Raw genomic sequence first — 15,630 nt, forward strand, 5'->3', positions numbered from 1 at the left:
TTAGAGGAGCGATATCTTTCCCGTGTTGCATAAGCTGGTAGCCGGAGGCTACAAAACAGTGTCATTGATAATGTCTGCATGCCTGTCTAAGTGGCTCAGTAACGTGATGAACTTGGAGGTATCATCAAAAATGCCATGGTTGTAGAGGAGGCACTTCATACCTGAATAAAACAGCAACAGGTCTTCCTAAGACCCCCAGTTCGGCAACACCATCGGTTTCACTTGTACACCTTTGTGGAGCACTTTAATAAAAATGTTCCTGTACCGAGAAAGCCATTGACTGGTTCCTGGGAGCCAGTGAGACAGGCAAACATTTTCAACCCTCTATGGCTGATTGACGCAACGTCACTGAGCCATCGCCTGCTGGTCGCATACGAAATCGAAAGGATACCGAGGATTCAGAAACATTTTTGAAATGCTCAATAAATGTGCGTCGTCCTCACCGAGGGTGTTGTCGAACTGGGGAGTCTTACAGAGATGCTCTACCGTTTTAATCACACCTGTGCCAACTGCGCAGCGTCTCCCCTCCCCCCTCCCCGTGATGACGCCGCCCGCATCTCGTGGTCGTGCGGTAGCGTTCTCGCTTCCCACGCCCGGGTTCCCGAGTTCGATTCCCGGCGGGGTCAGGGATTTTCTCTGCCTCGTGATGGCTGGGTGTTGTGTGCTGTCCTTAGATTAGTTAGGTTTAAGTAGTTCTAAGTTCTAGGGGACTGATGACCATAGATGTTAAGTCCCATACTGCTCAGAGCCATTTGAACCATTTTTGATGACGCCAAACGAGGGGGCAAAACAGGATCCCTGAAAAAGCATAAACACCATTTGATACTCCACGCCAGATTCATGTTTCGTAGTGGTTTAGAACGATCCGTAATGGTTTCATCCCGTGTACCAGAACAAAAAATGCTATCGGGATAAACTCCTCGAGTACACTGACGTGGACCATTGTGGATTAATGAGTTTAAACAATCTTCACCAAACCCCTAAGGTCTTTCTGAACGTGGAGAGTCTTAAAAAGGACCCTTCTTAAAAAGAAAAAACTATTTTCTTGCCTTTTTATTCTCCAATGGCATTATCCCCATACACAGCGTAAATGTTCCTGGCTGCATACGCTGCTGTCTGCCATCTTTTGATCTTAAACAGAAGAATATGTCGGAAATGTTCCGATTTCTCCACTTAGCACTCCATTTTTTTGCGCCACAGCTCCATTAACTATCTCCAGATGACAAAATGACAATATGTAAGCTCGAATAGTAACAGCGAACTACAAGTAAAAAATGACAATCTAATAATAAACCCATAGCAACCGGAATACCAATATGCAAAACAAAAATGCTAAGAACTTTTGCACCAACCTGATATACCAGTAAACTTCAAGACGCGTTTAGGTGACACAAGAAGTGTGATAAGAGAGAAACAAAAAGAAAAGTGTATAAGAGCTATTTGTTACACTGATACTTTTTGAGATACATGGTATCCAAAACTGATATTAAAAACAAAATTGTAACAATGGTTGAAAGAATGCATCGAGAAAGGCTTTTAGTTTATCTGTTGAATTACGAAAGACAATTCTTATTTTACACTGTTTTACTAAGCCTGTCTTACTATGTTTCTTGGTGATCTTCACTTTTTTTTCTTGGCAAGCACAAAGACTCTTTTTTTAAGAAGTTACTCCTCCAATTTGAGTAAATGCTTGACTTCCGTCTGGAGCAGTCTTTCTTCTTTGGTGCGACAGCCGGGCGTCGCTCCCCTAGCGGCTGGCGGTGCGCGCCACCGCTTCCTGCAGGATGGCGACCATACTGTCGATGGTCTCTAGCGCGGTGGGCACGATCTGGTCCGCGGGCAGCAGGAAGCCGTACTGGCCCTCGTCGCGCAGCTCCCACTCGAACACGAAGCGCGTGCCCAGCGCCTTCTTCACCCAGTCGATGGAGCCGCCGGCGGCCGGGTCTGCAACAGGTGGACTCCCCTCAGGTTCGCTGCCTCACACTGACCGTGGGGCACTAGAGCTGCTGCTACCAGCGCCGGGTTACTTCACACTCCTACTGCGGGAATGGCTAGAGGACAAATGTAAGGATGTAGAGGCTTATCTCACTAGGGGTAAGATAGATACCGGCTACAGGAAAATTAAAGAGACCTTTGGAGAAAAAAGAGCCACTTGCATGAATATCAAGAGCTCAGATGGAAACCCAGTTCTAAGCAAAGAAGGGAAAGCAGAAAGGTGGAAGGAATATATAGAGGGACTGTACAAGGGCGATGTACTTGAGGACAATATTATGGAACTGGAAGAGGATGTAGATGAAATGGGAGATACGATACTGCGTGAAGAGTTTGACAGAGCACTGAAAGACCTGAGTCGAAACAAGGCCCAAGGAGTAGATAACATTCCATTAGAACTACTGACGGCCTTGGGAGAGCCATTCCTGACAAAACTCTACCATCTGGTGAGCAAGATGTATGAGACAGGCAAAATATCCTCAGACTTCAAGAAGAATATAATATTTCCAATCCCAAAGGAAGCAGGTGTTGACAGATGTGAAAATTACCGAACTATCAGTTTAATAAGTCACAGCTGCAAAATACCAACACGAATTCTTTACAGACGAATGGAAAAACTGGTAGAAGCCGACCTTGGGGAAGATCAGTTTGGATTCCGTACAAATATTGGAACACATGAGGCAATACTGACCTTACGACTTATCTTAGAAGAAAGTTTAAGGAAAGGCAAACCTACGTTTCTAGCATTTGTAGACTTAGAGAAAGCTTTTGATAATTTTGACTGGAATATTCTCTTACAAATTCTAAAGGAGGCAGGGGTAAAATACAGGGAGCGAAAGGCTATTTACAATTTGTACAGAAATCAGATGGCAATTATAAGAGTCGAGGGACATGAAAGGGAAGCAGTGGTTGGGAAGGGAGTCAGACAGGGTTGTAGCCTATGCCCGATGTTATTCAGTCTGTATATTGAGCAAGCAATATAGGAAACAAAAAAAAAAAATCAGAGTAGGTATTAAAATCCATGGAGAAGAAATAAAAACTTAGAGGTTCGCCGATGACATTGTAATTCTGTCAGAGACAGCAAAGGACTTGGAAGAGCAGTTGAATGGAATGGACAGTGTCTTGAAAGGAGGGTGTAATATGAACATCAACAAAAGCAAAACGAAAAAAATGGTTCAAATGGCTCTGAGCACTATGGGACTTAATATCTTAGGTCATCAGTCCCCTAGAACTTAGAACTACTTAAACCTAACTAACCTAAGGACATCACACACATCAATGCCCGAGGCAGGATTCGAACCTGCGACCGTAGCAGTCCAGCGGTTCCGGACAGCAACGCCTAGAACCGCACGGCCACCGCGGCCGGCAGAAAAACGAGGATAATGGAGTGTAGTCGAATTAAGTCAGGTGATGCTGCGGGAATTAGATTAGGAAATGAGACACTTAAAGTAGTAAAGGAGTTTTGCTATTTCGGGAGCAAAATGACTGATGAGGGTCAAAGTAGAGAAGATATAAAATGTAGACTGGCAATGGGAAGGAAAGCGTTTCTGAAGAAGAGAAATTTGTTAACATCGAGTTTAGATTTAAGTGTAAGGAAGTCGTTTCTGAAAGTATTTGTATGGAGTGTAGCCATGTATGGAAGTAAAACATGGACGATAAATAGTTCAGACAAGAAGAGAATAGAAGCTTTCGAAATGTGGTGCTACAGAGGAATCCTGAAGATTAGATGGGTAGATCACATAACTAATGAGGAGGTATTGAATAGAGTTGGAGAGAAGAGAAATTTGTGGCACAACTTGATTAGAAGAAGGGCATATTCTGAGGCATCAAGGGATCACCAATTTAGTATTGGAGGGTAGCGTGGAGGGTAAAAATTGTAGAGGGAGACCAAGAGATGAATACACTAAGAATATTCAGAAGGATGTAGGCTGCAGTAGGTACTGGGAGATGAAGAAGCTTGCACAGGATAGAGTAGCATGGAGAGCTGCATCAGACCAGTCTCAGGACTGAAGACCACAACAACAACAACAACAACAACAACTGCGGGAAATGAGTATAATAGCGTCAAACGTTTGAAATATGAGGTACGCGTTTCACTATTGCTAGACCCATACGATCGGTAACAAACAGATATTTACTACTACAGACCTTTTCCTGTAAACTGTAAAAATTTACGGTTTCTCACGTAAATGAAGTCAGACTCTCCATCTTCCACAGAAGAAGCAAGGTGCGCTTATGCTAATTCGCCAGACCAGCTGTTCGCCAGTTCAGGAGCCAAATTCAGCACCGGATACTGACCATCAGATGAAAAGAGATGGTAGAGTATACAGGGTGGTCCATTGATAGTGACCAGACCAAATATCTTAAGCAATAAGCATCAAACGAAAATACTACAAAGAACGAAACTCGTCTAGCTTGAAGGGGGAAAGCAGATGGGTCTATGGTTTCCCGCTAGATGGCGCTGCCATAGGTCAAACGCATATCAACTGCGTTTTTTTTTAAAATAGGAACCCCCATTTTTTATTACATATTCGTGTAGTATGTAAAGAAATATGAATGTTTTAGTTGGGCTACTTTTTTCGCTTTGTGATAGATGGCGCTGTAATAGTCACAAACGTATAAGTACGTGGTACCACGTAACATTCCACCAGTATTTGTTTCGTGATACATTACCCGTGTTAAAATGGACCGTTTATCAATTGCGGAAAAGGTCGATATTGTGTTGATGTATGGCTAATGTGATCAAAATGCCCAACGGGCGTGTGCTATGTATGCTGCTCGGTATTTTAACATTCCCTGGCAGCGCACACACACTATTAATAAAATGAAATGACATTTAATTGTACTATGTACGCCGCTATGAAGCAATTCGTATGTACTGTAATTGTTTAACAAAAAATATTATTTAATTTTGTATAAAGGACGATGGTTATTATTGTAATATTTTCTGTAATAATATTCTCGATGTATTTATGATTGTAATATTTCTATACTCATAATGTAATTACGAAATATGTTAATATCTGCGATGAAAAAATGTAAAATATAGCCACAGACGAAAATAATGTTGTAAGATTACAAAGAGATATTTATTATCAGCAATACTATAAATAGCACTACATAGTGTGCATTCTTTGTCGTCTCCCTCGAGAGCTGAGAGAGGAACCTGTGACGTAGCGTTATATGAATGAGTAGACTTCTTTTGTCTGTATCTATCTTTAGCCGCCATTAGAGGAGAAATTATAAAGGTGTGTAATTTTAATTATTGTTATGATCTAAATACATTATAATTTATCAAAATAGTGTATTACTAATGTAAATTAGCTTGCCCATGTCATCTATAATATTTCTTTAAAGAATTTTCAGCTCTCTTAGCGATTATCGTTGGTGTTGCTGGGCTGTGCCGCGACCGAAATTTTTGCAGCGGCGGCTATTTAAAAAATTGTTCCGCTATAAAATTAACCAAACTCGTTAATCGGGAGCAGGTAAAATTAGCAGTGAACTACGAAATATTTTTCTTTTACAGCGATCCTGAGGCTGACTGAATTTATTACTGGTTTTACATTTGTGCATTCATAGGCGGATAATTAACGTTGAAGTTGTTAATCTGTTGGTCCTTTCAATTTCTAAAGCAAATAACTTAAACGTATAGTGAAGTGTGTTTTGTCAATGATAATTAAACGTTCAGGTCGGCTTGGCAATATTTAACCATTTTATGCTAACAGAGACAGTCTTGTGTTCCATAGCTAACGCCGGGAAAGAATTCAGTAAATATTTAAAAAAAAACCACTGCATTTGGAAAATGTGTGCCAAGGCCGAAATACATAAAAAATTTAATTTAAATAATTTTCAAAGTCATAAATGTTATTTGTCAGTTAGTTTGAATTTATCAGCATGAGAGGGTTGCTAAAGTTCACGTAATTTTAAATGTGCTTAATTCTGTCTAAATGAATTTTTATTACCACACGTAAATAAGGGGTTCTACAACAAAGTTCGTACTGAAAGAGTAAATAACAAAAATATTTATAGCCATTTCTTCCCCATTTTCATCCATTCATTTTTTACATAATAAATATATATATATTTTTTTCTCATCAAACTGGCGCCCAACGTGGGGCCCGAATAAGCAGTGGCCACAAAATACCCATGAGATAATTAGGGAATTATTGTAGTCGAACTTTGTTGGAGAACAATTAATAATTTTTTCATGTATTGTATGTACTGCCTAACCAATATTGTGTGGTAATACCCGTATATGATTTTTTGCATGAGAACACTATATACCCAGAGGCAAGCTGAAGAAGAGAGCTGATTATATCAAAAAATTAATTACCTACCACAATACCAGCGGGCAGCTGCACCCAAGATAGATCACTAAAGGGTAAAGCTACAGTGTAGTTGTCCTGTAGGTAGTAAATTAGCCTCAGTGCGGTGTTCTCGGATCATTAGTGGTGTGCTTGTAGTTAGTGTTTTTTTTTTAAATATAACAGGACATTGGAGTAGTTAGTAATCGTAGTATATAATAAGTGTGTTTCAACAAATGACCATTTCTTGTGTGATTATGTCAGTGAAACCTGAGTGTTAGGATATTTAGTTCAGATTTTGTTTCCTTTGTTGACTATGGTTAGATTGCGTAGTCAGAAAAATATAAACATGGATAATGAACAACAGTTAGCAAGCAGTGATACCGAGTTAGAAAGTGGGGCACAAAGTAATGTTAGTGGCGTAGTTCAGGAAGTACAATGTGAGAATCTGGGGGCAGAAGGGCAAGAAATGTTGCCACTGCCAGCCAGTGATTCAGTTGAAAGTAGAAACACTGTGCCACCCACACGCACTAGACACGGACCAGAGGTGTCAGGAGTGCAATCATTAAGAGTTATGTTCGAGCGCATGCTCAATTTCCAAGCTACGTTTATGCATGAACAAGCAGAGCGTGATCGATGCCAGCATGAGAGAGACTTGCAGTTAATGCAATCTTTGGAAGCTATGCAAAGTGACATTGTTAGTTTGAGACAAAACTATGAAACCATACCCAATGCGGTGCAAGAACTGAGCGAAAGAGTAGATAATATCCAGGTGGCTAACGCCAGTATCGTAGATGAAATCAGTGTACTGGCTAACACGATGGAAAAATTAGAAATTGACACAAGTCAAGCAATAAAGCAGAAAATGTCCGAACAGGCGAACAAAATTGAAAAGGAATTTACGAACTGGTTAGAGGCAAAAGACACCGACCTTAATGAAAAAATAGACGAGAGGGTGCACGCCGCAGTTGAGGCCAAAGACTTGGGCTCGATTGCGGAAGTGCAGGACCTAAGAAGGGCGGTGCACACTGACATACCGCTGTGGCAGCGGAAATCAGTGTACTGGCTAACACGATGGAAAAATTAGAAATTGACACAAGTCAAGCAATAAAGCAGAAAATGTCCGAACAGGCGAACAAAATTGAAAAGGAATTTACGAACTGGTTAGAGGCAAAAGACACCGACCTTAATGAAAAAATAGACGAGAGGGTGCACGCCGCAGTTGAGGCCAAAGACTTGGGCTCGATTGCGGAAGTGCAGGACCTAAGAAGGGCGGTGCACACTGACATTCCGCTGTGGCAGCGGAATGTCAACCGTCGTCTTGCGGAGCTGGAAAACAGCTTGTTGCACGGCGACGCACACGCGTATGTAAAGCCAGCCACGCCCAACAATGATAGGAATATAAATACAGCAGGGAAAAATTGCGACTGCGAGACAGAACAAGCACCCAATGTTAGCGAATCAAACAAATGTCACTCCAAAATAGTGATTGAAGAAAGCCTGATTAAAAACCGACAGTTTCAGATCTTTACAACGGAGAAGAAATCTGTTCACCCTGTAGTATTTATCAAGGGATTTAGAAACATTTTGCTTAGTGTTTGGAGTCATACACAGAAAATACAATACGTTATGTCTTACATACAAGGAGATGCTGCATTATGGGCAACCGAAGCAGCTGACAGTTGCGACACATATGAGCAATTTGAAAAGGCATTCTTGGCCAAATATTGGTCAACATGTATTCAGGAGAGATTACGGAAAGAGGTATATAATCCAGAGCCGTATTCTCCACGATTAGGCAATTTGCGAAAATATTTTGAGAAATACATTAATAAGACCCGTTACTGGGACGGGCAGATTTCATCCCGGGATTTGATCAGACTTTTGAAATCACACTTACCGATACACGTAAAGGAAAAACTTATACACGTACCGGAGAACGACATGGAACATTTCTTGTCTGTTGACCTGATTAAGGAGGATGTTAAGGCAGCCTCTGAACAGGCTAGAAGTAACGGAAACGGTTACAGAAATAGTCGAAATAACACACCACCACCAAATAATGTAAACGGCGGAGGTAACAATAGGAGACAAGATTATGTACAAAACGGGAATAGAGGTAGAGACCGGAACGGCAATAGTCCGCCGGTGAACAAAGACCGGAAAAGGAGGTTCGATGACCGATATGAAACAGGCCCATCAAGCAATAGTAGATGGAAAAATGCCAGGGGGCCGTGGAACACCAATACCTATACCGATGCAAACCGAACTTGGCCACAGAACCAGATGCCCAGTCCGGACCGGCAAAAGGTATGACAATAACTGACCGCCACCACAAAATGCGCCAATTGCGCAACCGTGGCGGCCGACGCAACACAACTTACACATATTGGAGGTCAGCGACACAGAGCAGCCACACCCATCCACCAGTAATAATCCAACAAACTAGATTCAGCCTAGATACGCTCTCCGTCGTCGGCTGAGGTTTGGAGTGAGAGCAGCCCGACACAGAACAAAACATCGGAAATCTGTATCCTCAGGTATAATGACGGGGTACAGATGGGACATGAATTAATAACTGAACCACCCACGTGCATAAAGGAGCACAAAGACAAAGTACAAGCGATAATAGAGACCAAAATTAACAATATTCATGTGCAGGCAATCGTAGATACAGGTGCTACTGTCACTGTCATGAGTATGGACCTATTCAGAGTACTGGGGAAAGAAAAGCGTATGCTGACTTTTCCTGTGAACAATTGCAAAGTCACTGGAGCCATCAGAGCACAGCGACAAATAATTAAACTCCAAGTGCGGGTAGAGATGTATATAGGGGGAGAAGCCATTGCGTGCTCGTTCCTGGTAGTAAAGGGTTTAAAGGTAGCCTGCATTTTGGGGTAGATTTGTTGAGAGAAAGGGACGCAGTAATCGACCTTTCTCGGAGAAAATTAAGTTTGATGAACACGGGTAGGAGGATAGAATTGTCCATGCTCAGATCTGAAGAGGTACCTGTGCCTAATTGTAATGCTATTAACATAAAATGTAGGAATCAGTGGGTACTACATTTAGACAATCATTCTCTAGGACAAAATCTCTATTATCCAGACGTACAAGGTGATCAATTAAAAGCAAATGTGGACGCACTTGTGAACAAAGAATCACAGTCCGAATATTTGAACTCAATGCAACAGCAGGATTTGGTACAGTTATTATCTGGCTATGCAGATGTATTTTCAGAACGACCAGGAATTGTAAAGGGATATCAATACAATATCGAGATGAAGCCTCACAAAACCTACTGTCGAGCCTCATACTCCATTCCTTGGTCCAAGAAGGAAATAGTAGCTATCTCTTAGCAGATCCCCAATCAAGGAGAGGACGGGGACTGTATCCGCGTAAGGATGTGAAAATATTCCTACAGTAAATGACTAATAGTCCTATGAGTTATGTGTAAAAAGGTACACCATTCTTTTGGAAATGAATGGACATTAATAATGTGTTATCTGTAGAGATAATGTACTAGTGTAGAAGTATTTAGTTATAAGAATATGATTGACTTTCTCTTTTGTTTATGATTATTTGTGTTATGTCTTCTTTTTAATTAATGTTAGCTTAAACATGCTCTAAATGTCTGCACAAATAACCTGATTAGTGCAATTATTTGTGGTGTTAAATTGTGACAGAGATCAGTCAGGAGGAACATTTTAGTAGTGATTAGTTTGTGTACTGCATAATATTCTATACATGTGTCAAACTTGAAATATTACTTGGTAGAGTCTTCTATTATATATATATATATATATATATATATATATATATATATATATATATATATATATATATATATATATATATATGTGTGTGTGTGTGTGTGTGTGTGTGTGTGTAGCTGTCAGATTGACAGATTCGAACCCAGAATAATATCAATAATATGAGACCCTGAGAACTTTATTTTCAAACTAGTATTATCAAAGAGAGTAATGCACCCAGTAGTGACCCGAGGGCACCATGGGAGGCAAACTTATTGCAAATTTAAGTAACGCAAAGTTACGCACAAAGAAGCTTCAATTGAAGCATGTGCAGATCGAATCAGTAAAAAGAGCTAGCCTGATACAGTCCAAGTCAATTTTAGCCTACAGAGACTACACTGTAGTTACGTAGGACCTTGCAAGTAAAGTGAGACATAATTTCAAAGGAGTTATTGAACAATATGCCTGAATCCGGCTGGAATGCACAAATAAAATCTACTCGAACATAAATATAGATGATTTTTGGGCAAACTAATACGAAATTTTAATATTTGTTACCATGTACGCAATTATCACACACCTTGGTAAAGAGCGAACAAAGAAGTTACGAATGTGCTGTTACAAAAAATTGCACAACGGACATTGTTACTGAAAAAACTTAAACAAAATGCAGTATTGTGTGGCAGAGACAGACAGTGACTGTTAAAGCTGCAGCAATACGTCACGAGGTTGTTTTGAACGAGCAATAAGAACTGTATCATCGCCGTGTGTGCAAGTGGACAAGGAACTAACACGACACGAACAATGAGCCGATAATAGACAGTGGACCAAGCTAGTGTCAAACTATAACTTGTATTGTGCGTGTGTACAAAAAAATTTTCTTTGAGTGTCAAGGGACGCCAGGAACGCGCATTGACTACAGAGACACATTTTGTTCTAAGGTGAAAACTTACGTGTGACTAATGACAAGTCATGACATGGTGAAAAAATATTGTGTGCCCATAAAACGCGTTACTGTGACAGCGAAACATTGTGCAAACCAGACTAGTGAAAGCCTACTGAATAATAACTGCCAATAACTGTGTGCGTTCTTTCCCACAGCAGGAAAAATGCCCATAAGGATAGTAGACTGTTTGTGAACTTGTTGCATGTTTGCTGGGGCACTGCAAGAAGATGTCACACGGGCGAGCTGATATACAACGCGCATCCGGCTACTTCAGCCATGCAGCGGCCGCAGCAACCCGTAGCAGACCAGACAGCCACACGCCTCTCCGCGCCGTAGCTGTCAACACCCGGGGCGGTGACCCACACGGAGCAGACGCGCCGCACCGAGCGCCGCTCAACAATCACTCCGCACCGCTCACCAACTACAGCATTATTGACATATTCCAAAATATTTACACAAAATGCATAACATGTCAATGAACTCGATTTTTGACAAACATTGAACACTTATTATGTATACCCGTAAATTGACGAGAGAAAATAAACACTAACAAGTGTAGGAGATGGATTTGTAACTCGTAGGTAGTGAGAACGTTATGAAAGTGACGTTGTACTAAATGATTTAAAAAAACTAAGTGATATATCGTAGGACAAGTGACCTTGCAGTATATCGCAAAACGATAATTGCGAGTTGTTAAACTCACATAACAAACTTTCGTTGAACTGTATGTGACTGTGATATTTTGTAACCGTTGATGACAAACTGCTAAATCATTTCAAAACAATTACTATTAAAGAGTCAAGATTAATCATGAACCAACTGGGATGGCTGGGCTCTGGCACAGTTTTGCCCAGGTTTCCTGTCTCCCTTTTCCCAAATGGGAGAGCCATGAACATATATAACCATGGGACTAATTAAAAGAGCCATTCCATAAAAAAAACAGAATTATAAAGAACGTTACTGGCACCATTGTGTCAAAGTATAGAAACTCTTTGCCAAATGCTGCCAGGGGGCAATGTAACGTTCCCTGGCAGCACACACACACTATTAATAAAATGAAATGACATTTAATTGTACTATGTACGCCGCTATGAAGCAATTCGTATGTACTGTAATTGTTTAACAAAAAATATTATTTAATTTTGTATAAAGGACGTTGGTTATTATTGTAATATTTTCTGTAATAATATTTTCGATGTATTTATGATTGTAATATTTCTATACTCATAATGTAATTACGAAATATGTTAATATCTGCGATGAAAAAATGTAAAATATAGCCACAGACGAAAATAATGTTGTAAGATTACAAAGAGATATTTATTATCAGCAATACTATAAATAGCACTACATAGTGTGCATTCTTTGTCGTCTCCCTCGAGAGCTGAGAGAGAGAGGAACCTGTGACGTAGCATTATATGAATGAGTAGACTTCTTTTGTCTCTATCTTTAGCCGCCATTAGAGGAGAAATTATAAAGGTGTGTAATTTTAATTATTGTTATGGTCTAAATACATTATAATTTATCAAAATAGTGTATTACTAATGTAAATTAACTTTCCCATGTCATCTATAATATTTCTTTAAAGACTTTCAGCTCTCTTAGCGATTATCGTTGGTGTTGCTGGGCTGCGCCGCGACCGAACCATTTGCAGCGGCGGCACATTTAAAAAATTGTTCCGCTATAAAATTAACCAAACTCGTAAATCGGGAGCAGGTAAAATTAGCAGTGAATTACGAAATATTTTTCTTTTACAGCGATCCTGAGGCTGACTGAATTTATTACTGGTTTTACATTTGTGCATTCACAGGCGGATAATTAACGTTGAAGTTGTTAATCTGTTGGTTCTTTCAATTTCTAAAGCAAATAACTTAAACGTATAGTGAAGTGTGTTTTGTCAATGATAATTAAACGTTCAGGTCGGCTTGGCAATATTTAACCATTTTATGTTAACAGAGACAGTCTTGTGTTCCATAGCTAACGCCGGGAAAGAATTCAGTAAATATAAAAAAAAAAAACCACTGCATTTAGATAATGTGTGCCCAGCCGAAATACATAAAAAATTTAATTTAAATAATTTTCAAAGTCATAAGTGTTATTTGTCAGTTAGTTTGAATTTATCAGCATGAGAGGGTAATTTTAAATGTACTTAATTCTGTCTAAATGAATTTTTATTACCACACGTAAATAAGGGGTTCTACAACAAAGTTCGTACTGAAAGAGTAAATAACAAAAATATTTAAAGCCATTTCTTCCCCATTTTCATCCATTCATTTTTTACATAATAAATACATTTTTTTCTCATCAAAGTATCCTGGACGACATCATTCAAGTGTCCGGACCGTTCGCCGGATAGTTAAGTTATTTATGGAAACAGGAAGTGTTCTGCGACATGTGAAAAGTCAACCACGACCTACAACAAATGATGGTGCCCAAGTAGGTGTTTTAGCTGCTATCGCGGCTAATCCGCACATCAGTAGCAGACAAATTCCACGAGAATCGGGAATCTCAAAAACGTCGGTGCTGAGGATGTTACATCAACATCGATTGCACCCGTACCATATTTCTATGACCAGGAATTGCATGGCGACGACTTTGAGCGTCGTGTGCAGTTCTGCCACTAGGCACAAGAGAAATTACGGGACGATGACAGATGTTTTGCACGCGTTCTATTTAGCGAAGAAACGTCATTCACCAACAGTGGTAACGTAAACCGGTATTATATGCACTATTGGGCAACGGAAAACCCACGATGGCTGCGACAAGTGGAACATCAGCGACCTTGGCGGGTTAATGTATGGTGCGGCATTATGGGAGGAAGGATAATTGGCCTCCATTTTATCGATGGCAATATAAATAGTGCAATGTATACCGATTTCCTACGTATTGTTCTACCGATGTTACTACAAGATGTTTTACTGCATGACAGAATGGCGATGTACTTCCAACATGATGGATGTCTGGCACATAGCTCGCGTGCGGCCGACGCGGTATTGAGTTAGCATATTTCCTGATAGGTGGACTGGTCGTCAAAGCACTATACCATGGCCCGCACGTTCACCGGATCTGACGTCCCCGGATTTCTTTCTGTGGGGAAAGTTGAAGGATATTTGCTATCGTGATCCACCGACAACGCCTAACAACATGCGTCAGCGCAATGTCAATGCATGTGCGAACATTACGGAAGGCGAACTACTCGCTGTTGAGAGGAATGTCGTTACACGTAATGCCAAATGCATTGAGGTTGACGGACATCATTTTGAGCATTTATTGCATTAATGTGGTATTTACAGGTAATCACGCTGTAACAGCATGCGTTCTCAGAAATGATAAGTTCACAAAGGTACATGTATCACATTAGAACAACCGAAATAAAATGTTCAAACGTACCTACATTCTGTATTTTAATTTAAAAAATCTACCTGTTACCAACTGTTCGTCTAAAATTGTGAGCCATATGTTTGTGACTATTACAGCACCATCTATCACAAAGCGAAAAAAGTGGTCCAACTAAAACATTCATATTTCTTTAAGTACTACACGAATATGTAATAAAAATGGGGGTTCCTATTGAAAAAAACGCAGTTGAAACCCGTTTGAGCTATGGCAGCTCCATATATCGGGCCAACCATAGCGCCATCTGGTTTCCCCCTTCAAGCTAGACAAGTTTCGTTCTTTGCAGTTTTTTCGTTTGACGCTTATTTCGTGAGATATTTGGCCCGGTCACGCTCAATAGACCACCCTGTACACGACTGTGTGACAATGTCGGGGGCTAAATTCCAAATCTCTCCACAACATTTCATAGAATCAGATTAAATGGCATTATCAATAATGATCTGTCCATTGGATAGGGACATTAGTACAGGGGGTTTATAGGTGCTCGAGACGTGTTGGTCGTGAGAAAGTGTGCCAGATAACGTGTTTCTCTGTCTCACATCTCTCATAGTGTTACCAACGACACAATCACGACAATCCCCTGATAATTTATTGAGACAGAACACATCGCAAACGAAAGGTGCCAGTGTACGTGGTAAAAGAAATATATCAGGCAGTTGATATCGGCTAACGTACTATTTCGTCCAGCATACATTCTTCGTAAGGATTACGAGAGTAAAATTAGAGGAATTCCGGCTTTTATGAATGTATGCCGACATTAACTCTTCCTTATATCTGGATGAATGGAATAAGAGAGCGGCGAGAGAGAGACGTACCGGGTTCATTACGTGCACCCTGCCACACACCAAACGCTTCCCTGCGGATAACTGATGCAGACGTAGACACACGATAAAGTTGTACTAAATTCTTTCCACTGAGTAGTGGAGCCTTGCAGTCTCTACCATTGGTTAACACCTTGTCTCCCCACTCTTCCAACTCACTCGGAAGACATAAGTAAAAGAATGGGTCTCTATGAGCCTCTGTTCCTGAAATTTTATTTTGTGGAACGAAGCGGTGCTGATGTTGGACTTGTAGACCAGAGGAGCAGTGTGCAAGTCCTGATTTAGTTTTTCCTTGACATACGTACATCACTTTTGGAAAACACGGAGTGACTGCCGCAGAAAGATTGCGATCGAGTCTTTTCCCCTTCCTTGTCCAACCGAACATGTGCAATGTCCACGGGATATCACTTATTTTCTTCTCT

General features: G+C 40.5%; 1 protein-coding gene across 1 annotated transcript in view; it reads right to left on the reverse strand.

Annotated features, from left to right (window-relative positions):
• Positions 1-1,613: 1,613 nt before the first annotated feature.
• Positions 1,614-15,630, reverse strand: part of LOC124546222 (zinc carboxypeptidase-like) — a 59,250-nt gene continuing 45,233 nt past the window's right edge. The window contains exon 9 of the mRNA XM_047125021.1: positions 1,614-1,944. Coding sequence (XP_046980977.1) covers positions 1,748-1,944 — 197 coding nt within the window. The 3' untranslated portion in view covers positions 1,614-1,747. The remainder of the gene's footprint in view (positions 1,945-15,630) is intronic.

Source organism: Schistocerca americana, chromosome 1 (assembly GCF_021461395.2).
Source record: "Schistocerca americana isolate TAMUIC-IGC-003095 chromosome 1, iqSchAmer2.1, whole genome shotgun sequence".
Taxonomy (NCBI): Eukaryota; Metazoa; Arthropoda; class Insecta; order Orthoptera; family Acrididae; genus Schistocerca; species Schistocerca americana.